The following is a 22,911-nucleotide window of genomic DNA, read 5'->3' as shown; positions in this document are numbered from 1 at the left end:
CAGCTAGTGCTCTGCAGTAGCCTCCTTTAAGCCTCCCTCCCCCTCCCCTCTCTCTGCCAATTTAAATGGTAATGTCTTAATCAGTTTTACATATGCGCCTGGGATAATAGTTCTCACTCATAGGGAAAGGGAAAAATATATGGTGTTTGACCTGAATTTTCTGCCAAAACCCTGGACTGACTTTCCCTCATACTGAACTGCTTCAGCAGTGTCTCATTCCACATGGGTCAGAAGTCGTCACTGTCGGTCACTACACGTCTGCATCCAACCTGATCTATACACGTTTAAGACTTGCTTTCCTGCTGACTGTTTCTTCTCCAAGCTTTCTGATCCCTCCTCATATTTTTGTTCATAGGATCTATATAACGGAAACATAATATTTTTTCTAAACAAAGTGGAATTTCTCCAAATAAATGGAGAAAAAATGGTGCTTTAACTCCTCTTGTTTCTAATCTGTGTTGTGTGACCATTTCTCAGCAGTGTGCTTTAAACTTAAATGTTGGCTTTTCTAAATGACAGAAGTGTTCTGGGAATATCTTATTTATGTGAATTTTGTGCTTTTTGATATGAGTAGACAGTGAATGGCAGAGGAAAGTAAAGGGAAATATGACTGTTCCCCACAAAGTTCCTTTTTCTTTATCTATTCTATTCTCTTTCTCTCCTTGTATTTGCTTTAAAAGTAGACTTAAAACCAATGAAGGCTGTCATGTTTCAAAAATAAGTGGGAGTCCATACAGTTCTACAGTTTATGGGTAGACTTAGTGGAATCTAAATCCTGTCCATTCTTAAAATTAACAAAGAAAGTGGCTCATTTGAACTACTAGTGAGTACACAAACTTCTGCAGAATTCATACAGCCACAAAATTTCTTCAGCTTTACAACTTGAGATTTTTTTTCTCCATATTTTTAATGTCAGATCGTGCATATCTGCTGGTTTTAGCATTCAGATTTTTCTGATAAGTTGTAAGTCTGTTAAATAGATTTCCTATATTCTTCCCACAAATTATTATTTTTTTTCATATCTAAGCTGCTCTACTATTTTGCCAGGAGTATTAAATGTCAAAACAAATACAAGTACTGGTCTCTCAAAATCTGTAGACACCTAAAGGTAAGTCTTCACTGCTGTTGCCATTATTTTGTGCTCTATAAAAACAACCAAGTGGCCATAAGGAGCCTTAAAAACACCTGGCCAGCGAGGCTGTATTTTCCCTGCCTTAAATACCAGAGGACTATGACCAGCTTCCACAGAGCTTCCTTACATCACATAAGAGATGGAAAGTGCCTGCTGAGAGAAAGAAAGTGAGAGGAGAAAGCCTCGGGGCAGCTGTGCAGCCCTGGGTAAGGAAGATCTTAGGGCAATCTCAGTTCTCTCTGCCACGGGTTTCTTGGTGAGGACCTGGAAATGAGACAGTCGCACACTGTGGACACGGATCTGTTGGTGTTTCTCTCCACAATTTATTGGCCAGTTTCAGACAGATTGGAAGAGGGGAAAATGCACCCGGTGGAGCTGAAAGCCTAAACACTTAATGAAAAGAGTTGATTGATTAGAAATACCTCTACTGAGTGTAAACTAGACACCAGAGAATCTACTCAGGTGACCCTCTTCTGGAAACACAAGGAATGTTCCAACTGGAGTCTGTACTCAAAGACGAGATACAAATCCACAGAAAAGCAGGCTTGATTTCCTCTAATATTTATGGAGTATCTTTTTAAAGCTCATTAATTAGCCACTGGAAGGAGCCTACCATCCTTCACTGCGTATAGGGACTGCAGGTTGGCAGTCCAGGTGAGTGAAAATAGGGCTTTCCTTCTCAAAATCTCGTGCTCCACCAGATCCTGGCCTGCAGACCCTCTGGAAATGCATCACAAATCTGCAAGATAGAAGGGTTTCTCAAATACTCATAAATCATTATTATTTTAATTCTTTTATTTCTTGCCACACTCTTGGTTTGCAAGGCATGCTATTAAGAAAAAGGAAAGAGTAGGATCCTATCATGAAAGTCGTCCATAGGAATTAGGAAAATATCTTCTCTGTTAACTACTTATATCATCATGTGGAATTAATTAAGGCTTTACTCATTAAGGCTGTCTTCTGAAGAGTGATTAAAAATCTATATACACTTTATCATGTGTTACTCATTTTTAACGGGTTTCCTAAAATGAGAATGAAGTAATTATGAAATAAAAAGCAGTGAAAAAGATTTTAATTGGTAAGAAAAAAGAAAAAGCTCATAAATGTATTATGAGTTCAAAATTTTTCAGATACTGCCAGAAGAGAGAATTCAAAGACAGCAGTGGGTGCATAAATAATGATTTTACAATTCCTGTTAGTGAACACATTATAAGTTAAACTTGAGATAAGGTCTTTAAATACCTAATAACCCCCCTTAATGCATTTAGTGCATTAAGTGTAAATGTTTTTTCATTTTGTGCTTGCCAGGAATGTCAAATATCATTAGATAGTTAGGCACCCAATGAGGAGGCCCTGAGCCTTGAATCTTCCAGGTAGGAAGTGAGTATCTGTCTTTTTTCTGATGTTTGGTGGTGCTGATGGTGTGATGCAGCAAATGCAGTTTTTGGTAGAAAAGCAGGGGGAAGAGATTCATGGTTGCAGCTGGTGTTGAAACTCATTTACTTTCTTTGCTGGTGTTTACGCTGTGGCTTTGAAGATTACTCTTGAAAGATTCACTTCCTATTTAATGTTCTCATTAGACAAACCTGATCAACACGATGACTAGGCACTGTCTCATTTTACAAAAGTACATCTTTTTTCTTGAACTGCACAGCAAATGGTTTCACTAAACCAGCTAAATCGACCCCTTAGGTCCAATGACCAAATTTAATAACTGTTCATCTTTGCTAAAGTACAGTGTTTAATGATCTCATTCATTAATACATCAATGGTTGCTTTGGCTGATTAAATTTCTTCCATCATTTTGACAGTATGATCTAAATGTAAAGTACAAATATTACATATAAAAATGAAACATCGTATTCTGGGCCGATGTCATAGATTATTTCTTAACTCACTCCAGTAGCCCACCAGAGGAGCTTGTGTTAGGAGCCTTCAGAGTTTCTCTCCAGTGTGATGTACTAATCGCTGTACTTGGGAGCCAGAAGCGCTTGCATAGATTTGAAGTCCAGGAAGTAGTTGTATTTGTCATCTGATCTCTGGCATAAAGCACAATTAGGAAGGATTCTTCAGTTAACACAAAATTAAATCAGGGAATGTTAGTATGCGCTTATAAATTGATTGTTAGCAGCTTGTAAAGTCCATCATTGAGAGCAGTTCAGCGTCAAAAGACACTGGTAAACAGTATCTTAGGGTACCAACGCATGTATTGTTTTATCAGGATTATTTCACACAAGGAGATAATAAAAGAATTTTCCTTCTCTTAAAACAGTGCTATGACATTCACCGTCTTATTCTGGTTAAACTCATCCTTTATTTTCCCTTTGTGAAAGCCTGAGACTGCTAGTCATAATATTGACTGAAAACACCTTTTTTAAGTCCTTTGAGTTCAGCCATTAAATAGTTCACATCTGTCAACTTATTGTTCTTACACTAAACAACTCAACAGCTCATTCTCATCACAGGTCCATGGGCTGCATTAAATGAGAGAGCCTAACAGAAACTCATTGTTAAAACAATTTTAAATGCCCTCCTTTACAGGCTCAAGGGACTGTGCTGCTGAAATAAAGGTGATAATAAAAGTACAACTGTTCAGTCATATTCGTGAGCTATTTCAAAGTGTTTAACTTCTAAAGGGGTAGAGGAGGCCTACACCCTTACAACTAAAGAGAGAGGAGGAGAATTACTTGTTTTCTTTTCCCCATTAATTCTACTTAAGCATATCAGACAAATTAACTTCACTAACTTCTTAATAAGCAAATTTTCTTGAATTAAATTTATAATGAAATCCTGAAAGACAATGAAAAGGTGAATGTAGTTTTATAATCTAAAGCTAAGTATCAAAATCTAGATCAAGCAGTTAACTGCATTGTCTTCCAAAATATGGTAGCACATAGCACTGAACAAGTTAGTAATTTGAAATAAAATTGAGAAGCAAACTATCAATGAGGAAGGCAAATGTAAAGGTTTCCTCTGTTTACTTTTTAATCATTTTATAAGAAAAATCCTGTGGTTTTACCTAGACAGTAATACAGAAACAATTGAAAGGTCATTGAATGAGTAATTTTGTTTTCCTGTAGCATCTCTTCTGATTTCTATTGGCAATCTTAAGACTAAGTGTCAAGGGTTCACGTCTTCAGAATCAGAGCAGCAGTTGGCATTTTTATAAGTAGTCCTAAAGAAGGCCAAAGCTTTACTGAATATAGAAATTGTTTCTATTACTGGGTGTGGGCAGTTTTTGCCAAGCAAGCTTGAAACATGCTTTGTTTACAGAGCAGTACAAGGAAACCGTATGATTGCTAATCATACACCTGGTTCTGGAGCTTATATGGCAAAATTTAATTTCCACAGTTGCCATTCTGGTGTCATTCTGTATTGAAAGTAATGATTAAAAAAAAATGAGGACACCAAGAAAATCTGAGCAAAAACTTATGTTTTATGTACACACAAAATACAGTAAAATCAATATGATAAAAAGCCCAGTTCAGAGCTTGTCAGTGTTAAAGGCACAACACATAAAGAACATCTACGTGAGTTCATTAAAGATGTGGAAGGATGCATTTCCATAGAAATGCTCTTAACACTTACGTTCGGCATCCATCCATTTTTCTCTTTATACGCCCAAAGGGATTAGAGAAAAAAAATATTTTAACAGATAACTTTAATGCAAATAGTATTTTAAAGGCCGATTGCCTTTATTCCATACTAGGCAAGCTTGCTTAACATTTCCAGAACTTCCTGCATATGCCTACCTGTTTAATAACATAAATTATTTCCTGAAAAATTAGCACTTCTGGCCAGTGTCTTCCATAGCAAATGAAGAATATAAAGAAAATGTTTTTCAAAGAGAAGGGAAATAAACCAAAGAATTTTCATATTATTAGAGAGATTTCAAAAGATATTACACTCTTCACACTTTTCAGTGGTAGAGGAGGCCAATAATTATCAGTCACTCTATCACATCATTTGTAATCATTCAACTGTAAGACTAATACAGCTGAAGTGTTTTTGTGTTTTGTGGTGGGGATTTTCTGGTCTAGCTTCTTTATGGATAATCAGCTTGTAATTGATTTTTCAGTATCAGTTCGTGAATACAAATTAACTAACAGTTATCCAGGTGAAACAAGCTGATGCCACCACGCTGACTTATACAATATCAAATCTATTTGTGCAACTATTTGTACTTTTCACCTGCTTTGGAAAATAAGTGCTTAGGAATCCTTTTGTGTTTGGTAATAAAATGAACACAGAGCAGTGAGAAAAGATTTACTGAAGCAAATGTCTTTTCTGAATAGATAATTAGAACAGGGTGGGTGATTGCCCAGAGCTGCTGTTGCTGGGATTTCATGTTTGATGCTTACCTGTCATGAATTAACGTATGAGATATGTTTGTCAGTGTGGTAGCCATTTGGAAAGCTGAAATGTGTGACAGCAGTAAATGTATCATCTAGTACAAAGATGTCTCTTGCCTCTATCACTGTTAGCTCCTTCCATTTCTTCTAGCAACATTCCAAACAGCAGTGGATCTTCTTTGTCTGTAGTTAGGCAATAAACATCTTAGCATTATAGCTACAGGATAGTGAAAGGGTTTGTTATCCCTTTATCCCCAGTTAAAGGGATTGTTAGCTCTCCAGAAGATTGTTCTCCTCTTTTTAAAAAACAATTGTATCTATGAAGGTGGAAAGAGAAAGATAGAGGGAAGTCTGGAAGATGGAGGCACAGGGAGGAAGACTCGAGCTGTTGTGAGGAGGGTTCTCTGATCCTGGAAAGAGTATGTCTAGATACCTCCAACTTTTAGCAGTCCTGTCCATACCAACACTGGCAGCTGAAGTTTCTCCTTAAGGAAATCCTGGGACTCTGGTATAATAGGAGGTGCTATCTACGTTAAATATGAGAGTGTTTACACTGAAAAAACTTTAAAGTCAAATATTATAGCATCGCAGCTTCTACTGTGCTTCTGCCACACAGGGTTTCTGATGGATAACTAGTACTGTATTTATGGCCATTAAGAGCCGTTTCAGGTCCCAGGGCAAATAGTCACTGTACTGATGATCCTCTTCTGTGCTGCTTTACCTATCCTAATGCTACAGCCTTCTCCCATACTTCCTTTCTTAATTTCTGGCACTTCTGTTGAGGCAGGTGGTGGGGTCTGACGGGGTTTTGGGTCAGAACAAGGAGGGATGGTTGGGCCCTTTCTTCTGTCTCCCCCAACTTTCAGACAAAGTCAGCACTGGCTGGACCTGTGAAGCTGTGAATCCGTGAATCCGCTGTGTATGTGCCCCCATGTGCATATGCTGCAGTGGGGAGAGGAAAGCAAGGAACTGTTAGGATTTCTCCATTAATGCATCAGATATGAGTGTGTTGCTGTACTTGATTTGAGAGGAAAAAACACCTGTTACAGGCTTTGTCTGTAGCACTGTAAAAAATGACAAAAAGAGTAACACTGGATAAGGACACAAATAATTTACTTTTTTTCCTCAGGTATTTCCTTTGTGTTCTGAACGAGAAAACAGGAGGTCAGCCAAAATCTGTGATTTAAACTGACTTTAATACAACCATTAAGCATTTTTAATATTCACTAAAAGTTTGTGGGGTTTTCAGCATTCTTTACAGTTTTCAGCTTTTCTTTCAAAATTTTGTCTAATCTGCAGGTTTTATTGAGACTTTGACATTTGGTATTAGGCTTTCATGGTAAACTGTAGGTCTAACATTGTCACAAGTTGTTTTCTTCACTGTGTATCTGTATTTGGAACATGTAAAGCTTTTCCTTGAGATAAGCAGCTGTTATACTTACTTGCTTATGTCTGGAAGACTCACTGCAGTGGTTTTATGCTGCTTTAGATAATACATATGCATTGATGCACTTACATCTATACCAGTAAGACATCTCTTCAACTTAATGCAAGCAAATTGTGTTGAACCTTTCTAGACCTGTTTGGAAAGAAAAGTCCTATCAGGAATTGTGTTTTAAATGCTGTCATTTTAACATTAAGTGATTTGATTGCTATTAAAAATGGTATTATGCTACATAACTATTTTTCTAAAGCTTACTACTATTTCACTGTTACGAAAAGAAACTATACAGGAAATTTCATTTGTTCTTAGACATCTGCCAAACATATGTTAGAAAACCTTTCTTTTCTAACCACAACAATATGATTTACCTGTTACTCCATTTTATAACCTCTCCTATGGAAAGATTTTCATTAACTTACTTTTGTATCCTATGCAGACTGGTGCATTTATTGTGCCTTGCAAGAAATACATTGAGATTGCGTGCAGACACAAATTTACTGTGTCACTGGATCATCAAAAAGCTGGTTTAAATTTTTGCTTTCTGCTATGAAATGTTATGTCTCCTTATTTGACCGGTCTGCCACTTTGAGCAGCCTGTTAAGTTGCACTTGCTTCCTCCCGCAGTGCCCCCGAGGTTTGTGGTTCAGCCCAGCGACCAGGATGGGATCTATGGAAAAGCCGTAATTCTCAACTGCTCTGCAGAGGGTTATCCTGTTCCTACCATTGTCTGGAAATACTCAAAAGGTAGGATTCCTCTGGGGATCACTGGGGACAGATTAATGCTGGTTTAGTAATGGGTTAGTCACCTGTAAGTTACTGGTTTCATCATGTTGTCAGAGGCTGGCAGGGTGCAAGAAGGGAAGTATCAGTCATCTTTATACGTTTTTTATAGAATTTCCCTAAGCATGTCTTGCTGGCCATTATCATAGACACAAGGCTGAGCTATATGGACTTTTGATCTGCCTTAGAGACATCCTGGAGCTGTGAATGTGTGCCTGTGTTAGCTATGGCCTCAGCGGGCAAGTGATGAAATGGACAGCTCAGAGAAAAGAGATACTGCTTTAATTGAAACAACCTCAGAACAAGGTTCACCAGCAGCATTTGGCTGATTCCCCCCCCCCCCCCCTTCAAAATTCATGATAAGATGGCCAATCATATCTTTTCAGCAAAGAATAAAGGTCAGGTAGCATTAGCATAAGCAGTAATTCAGTATGCGCTTTACATAATGCTTTAACATTTTCTTCTCATGTAACAGAGCATTAAAACTGGCCCCACTTGACCTTCAGTAACCATAGGAAATTGACTGATTTTTAATTAAAATGTGCTGCCTGCTAGATTGCGTCTTGGCCAGTTGTCTTATGGGCAGTTGTCATCTGGCAGGTTTTAGCAAGAAAACAAACTCTCCAAGCTCTATCTCATCTAAATGTGTTAACTCTTTAAAAAGTAAGAGTAGGTGCTCTTGGGGAGAAATCCTTGTGTAATGCTTCATGTCATTTTTGATTTCCTTAGGATCTAAGTCCAAATTATATTTGAAGAAAAAAGGTGAGAGAAGAAAAATGTTCATGTTAAAGACTATTTTTGCTTTTATTGATAAATTTTGGGTTGTGGCAGGAAGGGGACAGAGCTCCAAATGCCAATAATGTCAATGGTATATGGGATTTTAATTAAGAATATAGGTCACAAAGAAGTAATTCTGTTTTGTTGTGTTTGCATGCTGAAGGAGGAGGCCAAGCCAAGCTAGTTGAGTTGTAATTGACTGTGAAGAGATAAGCAGCCCATCTTAATAAAAGAGAAAGGGGTACTGGTTTGATCTTAGTGACACTCTACCATCAAGTGTTTTTAAGGTTTTCCATTAACAGCTCTGAAGTTTTGAATTCAAAGAAGATTTTAGTAGATATGTGACATAGGCAAAGCCATCAAACTGCAGTTTCATTTTTTTTTGCCATAATAATTCTAGGTGAAGAGATAAGTATTTTTCCAAAAGCCTGTATTTTGCTAACGGATGACTACAATTTCAAAATCTAATCTGACTAGGGTGCTGTACAGCTCTATAGGATAGATGCTATACCTTGTTTTAGAAAATATAACATTGTATAATTGGTTCGTGAGCAAAGTTAATGCCAAATTCTAAGTAATTGGTGAGGTGAGGCCAGCAGGAGTAAAACAATCAGATCATAGCTCATCTGTTGGTTCCATAAGAGTAGAAAGGGCATCTGCAGGTAAGTTACTGTCATTGGCTTTTTCTGTCAGTGTAAAATGGACAAAGAGGGCTATTTTTTTTGTACATCAGGATAGACAGGTAATAGAAATGAACTTCCTGTCTCTAAAGAGTAATGACAGTGATCAATACAAACACCCCATAATGAGGAAGAATCTGTTAAGTCCTTCAGGCTTAAAGAGGCAATGGGCACACACTGAAACAAAGGAGTGTTCCGTTTGAGTAGAAGAAAACAGTTTTTCACTGTGAGGGTGACTGAGCACTGGCACAGGTTACCCAGAGAGTCTATGGAGTCTCATCTCTGGAAATATTCAACACCCATCTGGACATGGTCCTGGGCAACCAGCTATAGGTGGCCCTGCTTGAGCAAAAGGGTTGGACCAAATGACCTCCTGAGGTCCCTTCCAACCTCAACCAGTCTGTGATTCTGTGATTCATGAGCATGTAGTCCTCTTGCAGATTCATCCATACAGCTGTGTGTGATAAGCTGCTGTCACTGCTCAGGAAGGTCTTTGGCTGTAATAGTGTGTCTGTGAAGAGTAAGAAACCTTTGCAAACTGTTATGCAAAATTTTGCCCAGTTGTAGCTGTCCTTAGGAGTATCAGCTCTTTCCCTTCTGTGAACTCCAAATTGTCCCCAGAATTTTTCATGTGAAGAAGTACAAGAAGTGAGTGCTTGCATCTATCTACTTGGGCAATCAATTGCAGACAGGTAAAGTTAGTGAAGCATAAATGTGCCTTTCAACTAAATGACAGGAAAAATGGCTTATTAAAGAAAAAAATAGACAAAGGGTGAGGAAGTGGGATATGCATGTGACTAAAATAGTTGAAAAATCAACAATGGCAACTGATTTTTGTGAAAACGTTATCCCTTTAACATTTTTAAGTTCATGGTATCAGCCACCAGACCTTCAGTGTAATTGTAAGTCCCCAAAGCAGACTCTTCTAGGACTAGAAGGATTTTTAGAGTATGTCTGGACTTTTTTGGTATTCTAGATGTTGTATTCATAGATTGTTATAGCTTGTATTTTATGCTAAACCGTTGCCCATAATATTTATTCATCATATTTCCTCCTGGGCTGACTCAGGCAACTGCATGTAGTAATTAAAGCTGACAGATAACAACTTTGTGTACAGAAAGTGTTGTAAGAGAATTCTATTGAAGAAGACTGCCTTACGATTTCCCTGAAAAATCCTGTCTCCTGCTGCCAAAGCAGGCTGTAAGGCTAAAAGAACTGTATCTTAATATATACAGAGAGAGTTCCTAGTACTGGAGGAGCCCGAACTTGTGGTGGGCCTCTGGACAGTATGGCATGCTAACAGTATGGCAGTCTCCTGTTCCCTATTCCCTAAATTACCCGGTATCTCACTTCCAGGGAAAAGTAGATTCCTTCTTAAAACAAAAGTTGATACAGAAATCTTTGTCTTCCTGTCTTTTTATGGACCTTCCACTTTTAAATTACCACCAAACATAGCACCTCATGCCTGATTAGTGATCTGAGCTTTTTGTTTCTTTCTTTGTATTTTTTTGTTAACGTTCCAAATAAATACTGGCTACAAACATGGCAGAATAGAGATTTTTATATGTCATCAGTCAGTTGGCTGTAGGAGGAAACAAGGAACACAGTCAACGATGTGGTTTTCCACATTACGCAGTTTCATAAACAAGGTCCTAGAGATCCCTTGAGTATGCCATGTTTACTACAACAGACATCCCTCTTAGTCATAAGAAATTCATTTGGTGTATGCATTAGGGATACATACTTGCATGACTGTTCAGCTGTAATTATCAATAATTTATCAGCCTCTAAATGTACAACAAATGTGCCTTTTTACCCATGAGCGGTCTGAAAATCTTCATTTTCTCTCTCCCCGTTCCTGGTTCTTCCACTCCTGCTTCATGCTCCTTTTACCCCTTTACCTTTAACATGGGCAAATTATTGCCACTATTGCATTAAAAAAGCTACAAAAGCCTTTCTTTTTTTTTTCCTTTTTTTTTTTCCTTTTTGTTTTCTTTTTTTTTTCTCCATTTAATAAATTCAGTTTTGGCAAACCATTCTGTTTGTTCTGATGATGTCAGAAGCCATTTGTGTTTTGATTGAATTGAGCGTTTAAGAGCAGGGAGCTATAGTTTCTGCCATATTCTAAAAAACTGAGAAGCTTTCCTTCCTAACTAACCTATTTCTGTGGGGGTCTTGCTTTAGGTGCCGGGGTTCCTCAGTTCCAGCCAATCGCATTGAATGGTCGTATCCAGCTTCTCACAAATGGCTCCTTGCTGATTAAACATGTGCTGGAAGAAGACAGTGGATACTACCTCTGCAAGGTCAGCAATGATGTGGGAGCAGACGTCAGCAAGTCCATGTACCTCACTGTTAAAAGTAAGAACCAAACCAATTCTTTGTGATTCAGATATTACCATTGAGTGAAAAAGGCTTGTCTACTGCATCCTTAGTTTGCAGGGAGGGGAAGTGGGGAGGGAGGTGAGAGGCTGGGTTTGTTTGTTTTAATTTAATGTTGGTATTCAGCTGCATGTGGGAGCATCTGGAAGTTAGTATGGTTAATAAAAAACATTATTTAGTATCAGGAGAAAAGGGGACTTGAAGATAAAAAGGATTAACATCTCATTTCAAAATTTTTTATCATGTCTATGAGCTACATCGGAGTAATAAATGGGAAGTAAGAAAATTATTTGGTCAAGGGTAAAAAACCAATAACAAAGAAGAAGTACCCACAGTGACGTTAAAAATATCAGAAGTTGAAGAAAATATGGATTAAAAGATTTGCAAGATAGCATAGATACTATCAGTGCAGTTACAGTAGATATCGCAAGATGCTACAACTTACTATAAGATATTATAGATACAACCACAGCAGTTGTTTTGACTTAGCCACCGGCAGGTAACTTCCAGAGAATGCATCTAATTCTATTGGATCTGAAGTGCTTACACAAACTATCTGTACTTTGTAGGCATAAGAGACAATCCAGTTGTTAGGTGCATGTTAGCTGTAACTCCTTCAAACATTTACATAGCTGAGAATACAGAGGAAATGTTAAGGGGCGCGGGGGGGTGGGAGGGAAACAACCACCCAAAACTGTAGAGATAATATAATTTCTCCCTAAAGAAGAAAGATACTATTGACACTTCAGCATGCCATGTGTTCCTGAATGACCTATTAGACCAGTATTGAAGGAGGTCACCAAGCCAAGCACTTTCATGTTTGTAGGATTTTTGAAGACTGACCGAGCTCTTTGAAGTCCTGAGATGTCAGTTAGCTTGAAAAAGGTTTGCTCTTGAAAGTAAAGAGACTTCCCTCTCCCTCCCCAAAAGGAAGGAAAATCCAGCATTCTCCATTGGAGAGCTCTACTTTAGACCATTAATGTTTAGGTTTAGGAGTATTTGTTGTAACGTCATAGAATGAATAACTAAGTTCTTCGAAAGGAAGTGTTGACTTTGTTAGATTTGCAAGTCCCAGTACCTCAGATGTCCTCTCCAGTCAGATTTACCACAGTAGCTTCATCTTCTGAAAAATAACATGACATTCCAACCCTCAAACAAGTGTATTAATTGCATGCTTTTTCTGTGGATCAGTAGAAGTTCCAGCTTCTGTGATTTCCATAACTGGCCATTTTGGGGCCAATCTTCAACTGCAGTAGCAATGCACTGCTGTAATATGCTACAGAAAAACAGCTTTCTTCTGGTTGGCAGCTATGCACACTGCCTGTCTGATCATTGCATGCAGTTTCATGTGTGATAAAAGAGCATCCCTTATCAAATAAGAGCAGGAGCTTCCCTGGAGGGTCAGTTGCTGTTTGAATCTAATGAAAACCCCTCCAGCTCTGAGATAGCAGGCAAGCACGTCTGTACACCCTCACACATCCACACTAACACACGTACTGCTCCCAGCACGGCTGGTTAGAGAAAATGTCGTTAGCGTGGTGGTGTGTGCGTAGAAGAGGCACAGCTTTAGTTTTAATCAAGCACACATTAAGGACAAGCTGCTCTGGGGAAGTGTGCCATGGTGGGGTTCAGGCATAGGTGGATCCCCTGTTCTGGTGGCATGGTTATGGCACATAGTACTTGGACCTGGTCAGGTGGAGCAACTCCAAAGTGAAGGCCTGGACCTGCCTTGTACTGTGTTTTGTAATTCATGGTTTTCTTTTTCTCTGTGGTTATTCTAGCTCCTTTTCTTTCTCCCCCACAAGCCTGTTTCTGGACCCTAGTCCTCAGGTGTATAGCCTTAATACTAGGTAATAGCCTTGGGCTTCCTTCCTGAAACTCACAATGTTTTTCATTAGTTGATCCTGCTCCACAAATGCCGCCTTTACTCAGAGGCAGAAGGCGAGACCTGGCCCAGGCAGTCATTTCTGGCTGACAAAGTTGGTAAGAAACAGCCTTCCAAAACATAAACAGAGATTAGCATCAACACATTTTGTTGTGGCTTCCTTGTGACAAATTGGCTTCCCACCTTCCTTCAGTCTGTATGTGTGTTGTCCATGAACAGTAGCTCAAATCACCTGATAAAACAGTAGAGTGGCTTAGATGGATTTAGTTACTGATCATGAAACTAGGCTGCCTGTCAGAAAGACAGACGTGGCAGCCGTCCCTTCACAGCCTCCTCCTTCAATTCTTAGCTGTCACTTGTACCACAGGCATCTCATGTATGCAGATGCTAACCATTGATAGCATCACTGTGAACTTAAACACGAAACTCTTATGCACAGATGATTCTTCTCCTCCATGTTTGACAAAAGTTTCTACCTACTGTTAGTAACATTGCTGGATAAATTTTTGCCTTTCATAGATCCTGTGACAAATCTCTTAAATGAAACTGGATGTTTTACTCTTCCAGAATTTCCAGTGTCACCTGTATCTAAACAGAAAAATTATTGACCTTTGATGTCAAAGATGGTAGGCAAATTTTTGGTTTAGTAGTTCAGGAGAGGACAGAATAAACATTGATGCAATGTGCTTTCATGACCTGCTGCCTCTAAAACTGACTGTCTTTTTCTTAGTGAAAAGACAGCTCAAGCTATAAACCAACTTAACAAGACTCTAAATGCTAGGAAGGAAAAGGTAGTAATTCCAGATACACATCTATTTAGTGCCTCAGCGTTTGTTGTGTGACACCCTCATGTCAGAGAAGGTGGTCCAACTTCCTGGTTGAAGGGAAATTCTATGAGGAGGGTGTGCAAAAAAAAAAATATGAGAGGAAGATAAAGAGACTTCAGGAATACTAACAGAAATGTGGAAAGAAAGAGCTGCCTGGAGTCAGTGCTGGATCAGGAACCACAGGGCTAGAACGGCAGCTGTGAAGGCAGAGAATCTTCACTTTGAAGGTATTATCTTCCTCCCTTTCTTTTCAAGAAACACCCATAAAAATCATGATCAGTGATTCTTTCTCTTCTTCTGAACCAAGGATAAGTAGTTCTCAAATTCCTTATTCACTAAGACATACAATATTAGAAAATTATGAGAAAGATCTGGAATAAGGAATCTAGTGCTGTCTGGAGAAATGACTCCTGGTGCTTGGGATGAGAAGACTTCTAAAGAATTTCTATAAAGGGTAATGAGCCTTTAACATGAAGGAGGAACTAAAATTATTTAAAGGTTGCCTGGGAGTCACAAGGGAAGAGATGTCTGCTTAAAATGGACTACCTGCCTGCCTTCATCTGAATAAATGTCACACTTCCTAATTCCACTTTAGGGGCTATCTATGACATGATAGAATGATATTGTGAAAAAAGTCCCTCCTGAAAAGCAAGCTTTCATTAAGGTATGTATGTTACTATGTAAATCATCTGTTGGAGGTAGTCATATTAGCCCTGCCCCTTCTTAAATTTATCACTTATTCTCATGTCAGTGGGGAGCCTGAGCAGTTTTAATCTCATCACAAAAACATTTCCAACAAATCCTGTCTACCAAGAAAACAGAATTGCTTTGTTCAATTTCCTCTCAAATATGCTTCTTAACTATTTGCATTATATGTGTTTAATACATAAACCTAAAGCTGTCAGTCAGACCCATACCTCCTTCCAGCAGGAACTTACTAATCCCAGCTAATACTTCCAATGCTAAGTTTCACCACTTAAACATTTTTTCTTTTTTATAATTTAAAATTGTTATATATGACAAGAGCTGGTAGAATAACAGAAGAAAAGGCTGTATGGGAAAGGGAGCCTGTTCACAGTGTAAAAGTGATTTGATTGCCCTGTTCCTGCAGTTACCCTGCATCTTGGCTATGATAATTCACTACCCTATGCCTCTGCTTCCTCTACCGCTGTCATATTATTTCTTGTCCATGTTGTCCACAACCTCTTCCAGGCAAGATCTGTTTCTTTCCGTCTTCAGACAACACATGGAATAGAGGCTCTGATCACATAATTAGCTACTTCTGCAAAAGAAATAAAAATATTTAATAGTAGTTATAAACACAAATAAATGCAAAAGATGCTTATGAAGGGAGATTATGAATCTAGAGAAGCTGTTACCTCCACTGCTAGCAAACAGTTGTTGCACCGTATGGCTAAAGCACTGCAGCATTTGTTTATTAAAATGGATAGAACTCTATGCCTTTCTTCTGTGAAACTTTATCTAAGCAGGATTTCCCATGTGGCCAGTGAAATGAGTTTGCTTTGCTGCAACACCTGCAGTAAAGCCAGCAAGCTGTGATGGAGAATTGGCTGTGCTCTGCTCGCCAGGGTGCCTTATAAATGCTCATTTTTGTCTTTGGGAAAATAATTCATTGTTGAGAATATAGGAATGTAAAGATCTGTCCAATTGCTGCTTTTCCTTGTGTATGAAAAGAAGCATTTATCATAGATGCTAGCCTTTTGTTTATGTCCAATTTTTCATTAAAAATACATATATCCCACAAGATGTCAGTAAGGGTGGCATTGCCTGTTCTGCATTTGCCAAGATATATTATCCATAATATGTTGTAAAGGAAGAGAAAAATCACCATCTCTTGACACATTCAGAAAAATGCTTATAGGAAGAACCACGATCATACTATGTCAAATTCACCTGAGTCCCAGTTACTTTCCTATTCCTTAATCTGTCTGTGCTCCATTTTTTCATAGTCCCATGGTCTGTAAATAGTGTTTTCTGTGGCAAAAAAAAACCCCAAATTCCTCTGGTCTGATTGTGTACTCTGTCTGTGTTCTTCTTCTGACATTTCTGCCATCTTTAAACAAAGAACATTTTCATTTATTTGCTTCTTCATAGTTATTTTGCAATTTTCTTGAGTAGAGTACATTTTTGTCCAACAGACAAATTTGGTCAAAATTGGTAAAAATCTCTAGCTGGATTATTTGCATATGCCCTCAGAAGGAAAGACTAAGGTAAAGGGAAAGAAAATGAAAAGTAATTTCAGTGAACTGAAACTACTCTTCTATCCCAACATGTCCTTTCTCAAGAGCTGGCGAGCTGCCCTTGCCTACCTTTGCCCCTACCCCAATGACAGGCAGCTTTCTCTTTTACCACCTATTTCTTGGCAAAGGCAAAAACTGTGTTAAATATGAGGATTTGGACGAACTACAGTACAGCTCAGTTTAAATTCCAAGTCAGCAGTGATGGATTGTAAAACTCTCTATCTGTTTTAATTATTTATTTTCATTAAATGCACAATCTAAAAGATGTTGTAAGAAAGCTACAATAAATCTTGGAAACATGAAATTCTCCCTAGTCAAAAGTACTTTCTTTTGTTAGTAAAACAGCCCATTTTTTCCTAATGAGGTCCTCCCATTATGAGAAATGAACAGGGTCTGAATGCTGTTTTCTGACTCTTCAGACCATTGGCACAGCTTTGATTTAGGGACTTGCGCTTTAATCACCCATCATGTGTCATTACCCCGACAGGCGGCAGCAGCCGCAAGATACAAGCTCCAATAAATTGCACTGAAAATCACTGAAGCGATCCTTTGTTGATTTTCCTTTACAGCTATTCAATGGCAGATCAGCTGTCATAACAGCACAGTGCCTGTAGCAACAGGGTGAAATTAAACGTGAAGTATGTTCAAGGTAGCTGGTAGAAAGCTGGAATATCCCTTTTCTGTACATTCAAATGCTTTCTACTTTTAGTAATGCTGAGCCTGTGGCAGTTGGCTAAAATGAGTGCTTTCTCTTGTAAGATAATTGCCAGATGTACTGCAGTACAAATACTTAAGTGCTTTTGTATGCAAATCTTTGCAATACTCTCATTTAAGAAAAAGAGGGAAGGTAAGGATTTCTCTTCTTCTAAAAAAAATATTTTTCTAATTGGGTGCAAGGAGAAAAAGATTATAGCAGCCCTTTTTCTTTTCTTCAAGGCTGGTTGCACAACAATGCTTCTTAGCAGGAAGGTGAAAGATTTCTCTTCAGCTAGCTAGCTAGAAAATGCACCTAGGCTTTCCTGTATCTTTTCCATTTGTATCAACAGCATCATATTTATCGTTTTTTTCAGTACAGTTGTCTCTCTCAGCTTTATATTGCCCAAGTAGCAACATTCAAAAGGAAGCATGGGTGAGGTTTGTTTTCAGTTTTCTTTCTATTGAAATTTTCATAGTGGATACAGATTATTGAGACTTCCCTGCAAAACAACCAGTTTAACAAAGTTGTGATGATTTCATCTTTTGAATACCTTCACATCTTTACTTTTCTTAGAACACCTCGTAAGGAATAGGATTCACAAGATATGTAATCTAGCTGCTGTTTTATTTTCTCCCTTTACTGAACACATTAGTAATACTTAAACACAGCCAAACCACAGATATTTTAACCGCATGTCTTCCTTTCTCAATCTTAATATGTCTTGTGTCCTGTTAAATTACTGGTTTATTCAGAGAAGGTTTTACATGGCTCTCAGATTACAATGAACTTTGTGTCCAGGTTTGGCCAGCTGTGGTCAGTAGACTCTGAGCAGTGGAGATCATTTCAGGATCATTCAAGGATTATAGCCCCTATGTCTCTGAACACTGCTGAAACAAGACTTGAAAATAATGTCTGCTCTGTTGTCCTCCTCCAGTTGAGATGGTGCTGTCACAGTGATTGATACAAGCTAGGTAGATAATCCATTCATAATAACGTCCATTAAGAAAGTAAGCTTACAAATTTCAGTGTATTGTGAATGGCACAATACTGCAAACCCTGCTGTGTCAGAATAAAATAAATAGTAATCCTGAAAGGCTCTTACCTGGGAGGAAGTATTCTGGAAATTATTCTTACTGATAATTTGGAAGGTTGTTTTCTTAGAAGAGAATTTATAATATAGCTATTCAGATTTGGGCTTGCCTTCACGTGAAATGTGAATTAATAACTTTCTGGAACACAGTATGTCTCAACAACCATTTAAGAAAAATATACGCCAGTAAGCATAGGACCATTGACAGCCAGAATTTCAGGCTTGCTCCTCTTGGAGTTACTCATAACTCATCTACCAGGTTTAGTTTAGTGAACATCATGCCTCCTCCTAGTTTGGTAGGACAGGTGGAACATCCTCTAATCTCTGATGTTTGTTGTCTTTCTTTCCACTTCCATGTGCAAAAAGGTTGAGTGCCCTGCTCCTAGCTCTGTCACCGTGGCCCACCTGGGCTCCACGCCACCTCTCAGCCTCGTTCAGGAGAGTGGGCAGAGACCATCTGAGGGTGGAAACTGCTGCTCAACCCATAGCAGCTCAGCCAGATCCTTTGGGTGGAACAGCTTTGCAGGGCATGCTCAGAGCATCGTATTCAGAAGACCAGCAGTGGAGTGCTAAGTGGTTGGAGTTCGTTGTGATGGTATTTAGAGGCTGTGGTGACATCTGTCATGTGATACCATATCAACTGGAAGACAGAGAGAGAAATGAGTAGACACAGTAATTAAATTTGAACACTTATCTCAGAAATTCTCATCAGAACACACCACTTTTAAACAATATTCTTTGAAATTTAGAACCACTTCATAATTTTAAGAAAACATCAGAAAAAAATATTTTAAAGTCAACTACACAAAAAAAAAGACTGAATCAAATAGTATTAGGACAGTGTTCAGTTTGGTTTCCTTTAGTCCATATGGTAGAGGAGTAATGACTAAACGCTAAGGATACCCATAATTCAGTAGTGACGTTTACTGGCTTGTCTAGAGTCAAACTGATTTCAAATGCAGCATGTATATAGGTACACAGTCTCTTTTTTTCTTGAATGTTTACCTTAAGGGGCATTTAATGCTTACAGTGTATACAATTCTCTGGATTTTCGTGCTTCTGTTTCATTAAGCCAAATAATTTTCCTCAGGAACATTTAAAAATATAGATGCTGCTGTGAATATATTAGTTTCATTTGTGGGGTGGGGGCTCTATGCAGTGTGTTTGCTACATTTAATGTGGGCTTCTAGTGTAGGAAGTGCATACATGATCTATTGTTGCTTATTTTTATATTTGCAATGTCATCAAGAACTGGGCCCACATCTTGCTACAATAAACTTAAATCAAGAGAGTATTGTAAAGCAATAGTGGGATGTAAATTAATTTAGTGAGTATGTGCAGTACATCTCTATTTCCACTTCAGAAAAGCTAGCTGTTATGCCATCTTTTTCCCTTTCCTATTTCCTTTCTCTCTTCCTTTCCACCCATCTCTTTTCTCTGTGTCTAATCATGCCAGCTTAAAGGTACATCTCATTTACAAAGTGACCGTTTTCCAGCAGGACAAAGCCTCAGGCTCAAAAAGGATGGTATTTTCGTGACTAACATAATTTTCCCTTCACACCCACTGGTGCTTCTTCCTCTTTCTTGCTGTCACCGTTCTGCAAACGTCACATCTCTGCCATCAGTTCCTGCTTTTTTAGAAATCCTTTTCCATCCCACGTCCATTCTTTTATCTATCCATTTCAGAGCTCTCCATTATTATTCTCATATGAGTTTAGGATTTGCAGAATGCTGTCTGAAAAGCAAAAATAGTAGACAGTATCTTAAACTACAATATTTCTTCTTACTTACCAGGGATTCTTCTGCACTTTGAATGACCTAGTTATAATATTTTTCAGCACAAGACCTATGCTTCATAACGTTATTCACTGGTTTTTATTATTGAATGCTGTCATAGGACCTGCATGATGATTCTTTATAATTTTTAATTTTTTTGCTTATTTTTTTAAGGCTGAATGTTTATTGCTATCTTCAATTTGATGTAAAAAACTAAAGTCTGCATAAAAAAGGAAAGAGACAATGAGTTATAATTACAAGAATTATATTTTGCATTATCTTACAAAATATGTAGGATATAAACTACATTTGAGTAGCAAGTGACACAGACTCCAAAACATTTAAATACATTTTTCTGTATAATTCTCTTGCAGTAAAAGAAAAATGTAAAAGGTACTTTATATGCAAATATGTTATGCTTTGGATAAGGGTTTATTTCTTTTTAAATACAACATCAATTGTTGCTATTAGCCAAAGACAATCTTTTACAACAGCTTATATCAGTGCAATTCTAAGCTTTTTGTAGAGCAAGCAATTTTGTCTTCAAAAGTAAAGAAAGTGTCGTTTTTTTAATAGTACTTCCGTTTTCTCTTCAAAATAGTTTTCAAGAATTGCATGGTAGCTTTGTTCATATCCCTCTGTGAAAATCCTACAGTGGCACGCAGTATAAATACTGTGTATAGCTTCTGTGATAATCAACATAAAAACAAAAATTAAATTTACATCTGGGAGGTATACAAAAGGAGCAGAAAATGCAAGGTAGGAAGAAGAGCTGCCTACAAGCTAAAGACACTGTATACAGGAGAATTTTAAGAATTACTTCTTACATCCCTTGCTGCTGTGCATGTCAGGTATAAGCAGAAGAAAGGATTTGCAAATGCAGATTTTCTTTCAGCAATCTAGTTGAATTTGGTGGGAAACAGGTTTCCTTCACCCTAGGTTATGTTCCTGACCATTAAGATTCAACTTCTGCATCAGCATGTAAGCTCCCATCCACACTGTTTGTTCAGATACTTGTTTGGTGTGTGATGCTTAAACATATCTTAATCTGTCACTTTTATGTTTCTTGGAAAAAAAAGAAAGTGTCCCCTTATGGCCACAACAATTGATTTCTGAGTGTCTTCATGGTATAGATGACTAAAGAAGCATGGCTCTGTTTTTAGATAAATCTTATTAGGATCCTGCAGGGTTAAGGAATGAATCGATTTGGTCTGTCAAACCAGGAGATAATGAAAGAATGAGCTCTTACTGTTGGCCTAATTACTTACGATTAATCTAACCTAATCTTTTTTTTTTTTTTAACTGTCTCCATCAGGCCACAGAATAATTAGTCTTACATTCACTTTTTGTTTTCTTTTCCATACTGAGTTAGCATATTTGCTCATGTAGGAATTGTGTTGTTCAGGCAGCATGCACAACTTTATGACATTAATTTTACCTGCGCTACCATAATTTATTTAGTGCTTAGCTTCCACCTGGAAAATTCCTGGTAGTTCGTGGGAAAGCAGTGTTGTGCAGCTGTATGAATGTAGGTGAACACATGACCAAATTCAGAAAAGAGAAAAGATTCTTCAAGGAAGGGAATAAATGCTATAGTTCCAACTACAGTTCTTGACTTGTGAATCAGTATTTTCCATTAAAAATGTTGCCTGGTTTAGAAATGTGCAAACCCTCCTGCTGACTTTGGAGAAGAGCAAGCAACAGTATCCATTAAGAATGTAGATGTCGATGAAAGTTGGCCACTGTATGCATTTATGAAAACATTGGAACAGAGCTGTCTGTGCAGGTACAAGTAATGTATATGATTGCTATTGTGAAATTGTTTTAGCTGTGGTAGCTGTGAGTCTGCACCCTGGCATATTCCACAATGCAAGCTGGTATGTTGTCAGGTGATAAAGGAAGCAGCCCAGTGTGGGCAGGTATTGGCAAAGATGTTTTTTAAATTCCCTGCTTTTATACTGAAACTTCTGCTGAAAGTTTCTGTACCTCATTTTGCACAATGCCATGTGATGTCATTAATTTATAAAAGTCCATTGAGATCTCTTTCTGTTTGATCTATGTAAGTTAATGGCCTCAGTTACCAGTATCTCTGTGTGCCCGTGTGCATGAACACACGGACACTCACATAAACTTGTTGTTTGATGTTCACCTAAAAGATTTCAAGAAGGAACAAAACCCATCCAGATATGGTCAGATAGTATAAAGATTTCCTGAATGTGTTTCTTTTGCTGTTTACTTAGCTGTAATGCAGCTTTCAGAGACACATGTGAAATGATTGATCTTTGACTGATCAGGTGGAGATGACTGACTTCAAATCTTTGCAGCAAGAAACAATTACACATCTAGGTTTTTAGCAGGGAAAAAAAAAAAAAAAGGAGCTATGATGGGGATCCTGCCTTCATTAAACAATTATTTTTGTCTGTGACCTTCATGTTGATTTTTTTGCATTAAATTAATCTCTAAAGAAACATTCTCCAAAAAAACACATCCTAAATATTATATTTCTAAAGCCATTTCTTCATTCCTAAAGCAGAATCCTAACTGATAAAAGTAGTGTGTATACAATTGTCTTTCATGTAATCAGTGACATGCTGAAGGATGCTCAGTAAAGCATATTGCTATTTAGGAATGTAAGCATATGTTGCTAGGAGTTGGTTTGGGCTTGGGGTTTTGTTGTGGTTGTTTTAAAGCTTGGCTTAAAATTCAAAGAAAAAGTCTGTGCATATGTATTGTATGCCGTGCTCTCTAAGTGTATGTAATCAAGCTCCAGCAAATGTTCAAAGACTTGGGAAATGAATAGTAAAGCAGCAACTGCTGTAGTAGTCTGGCTC

At 38.0% G+C, this 22,911-nt stretch overlaps 1 protein-coding gene across 2 annotated transcripts in view; it reads left to right on the top strand.

The window, feature by feature from the left end:
- The window catches only part of DSCAM (DS cell adhesion molecule), a 439,842-nt gene that overhangs the window by 312,639 nt on the left and 104,292 nt on the right, over window positions 1-22,911 (top strand). For both annotated transcript variants that reach the window (XM_037377793.1, XM_037377794.1), the window contains exons 10-11: window positions 7,553-7,672; window positions 11,350-11,523. In XM_037377793.1, coding sequence (XP_037233690.1) covers window positions 7,553-7,672; window positions 11,350-11,523 — 294 coding nt within the window. The remainder of the gene's footprint in view (window positions 1-7,552; window positions 7,673-11,349; window positions 11,524-22,911) is intronic.

Source organism: Falco rusticolus, chromosome 2, assembly GCF_015220075.1.
Source record: "Falco rusticolus isolate bFalRus1 chromosome 2, bFalRus1.pri, whole genome shotgun sequence".
In the NCBI taxonomy this organism is placed as follows: Eukaryota; Metazoa; Chordata; class Aves; order Falconiformes; family Falconidae; genus Falco; species Falco rusticolus.
This window is presented reverse-complemented; position numbering and strand designations above follow the sequence as displayed.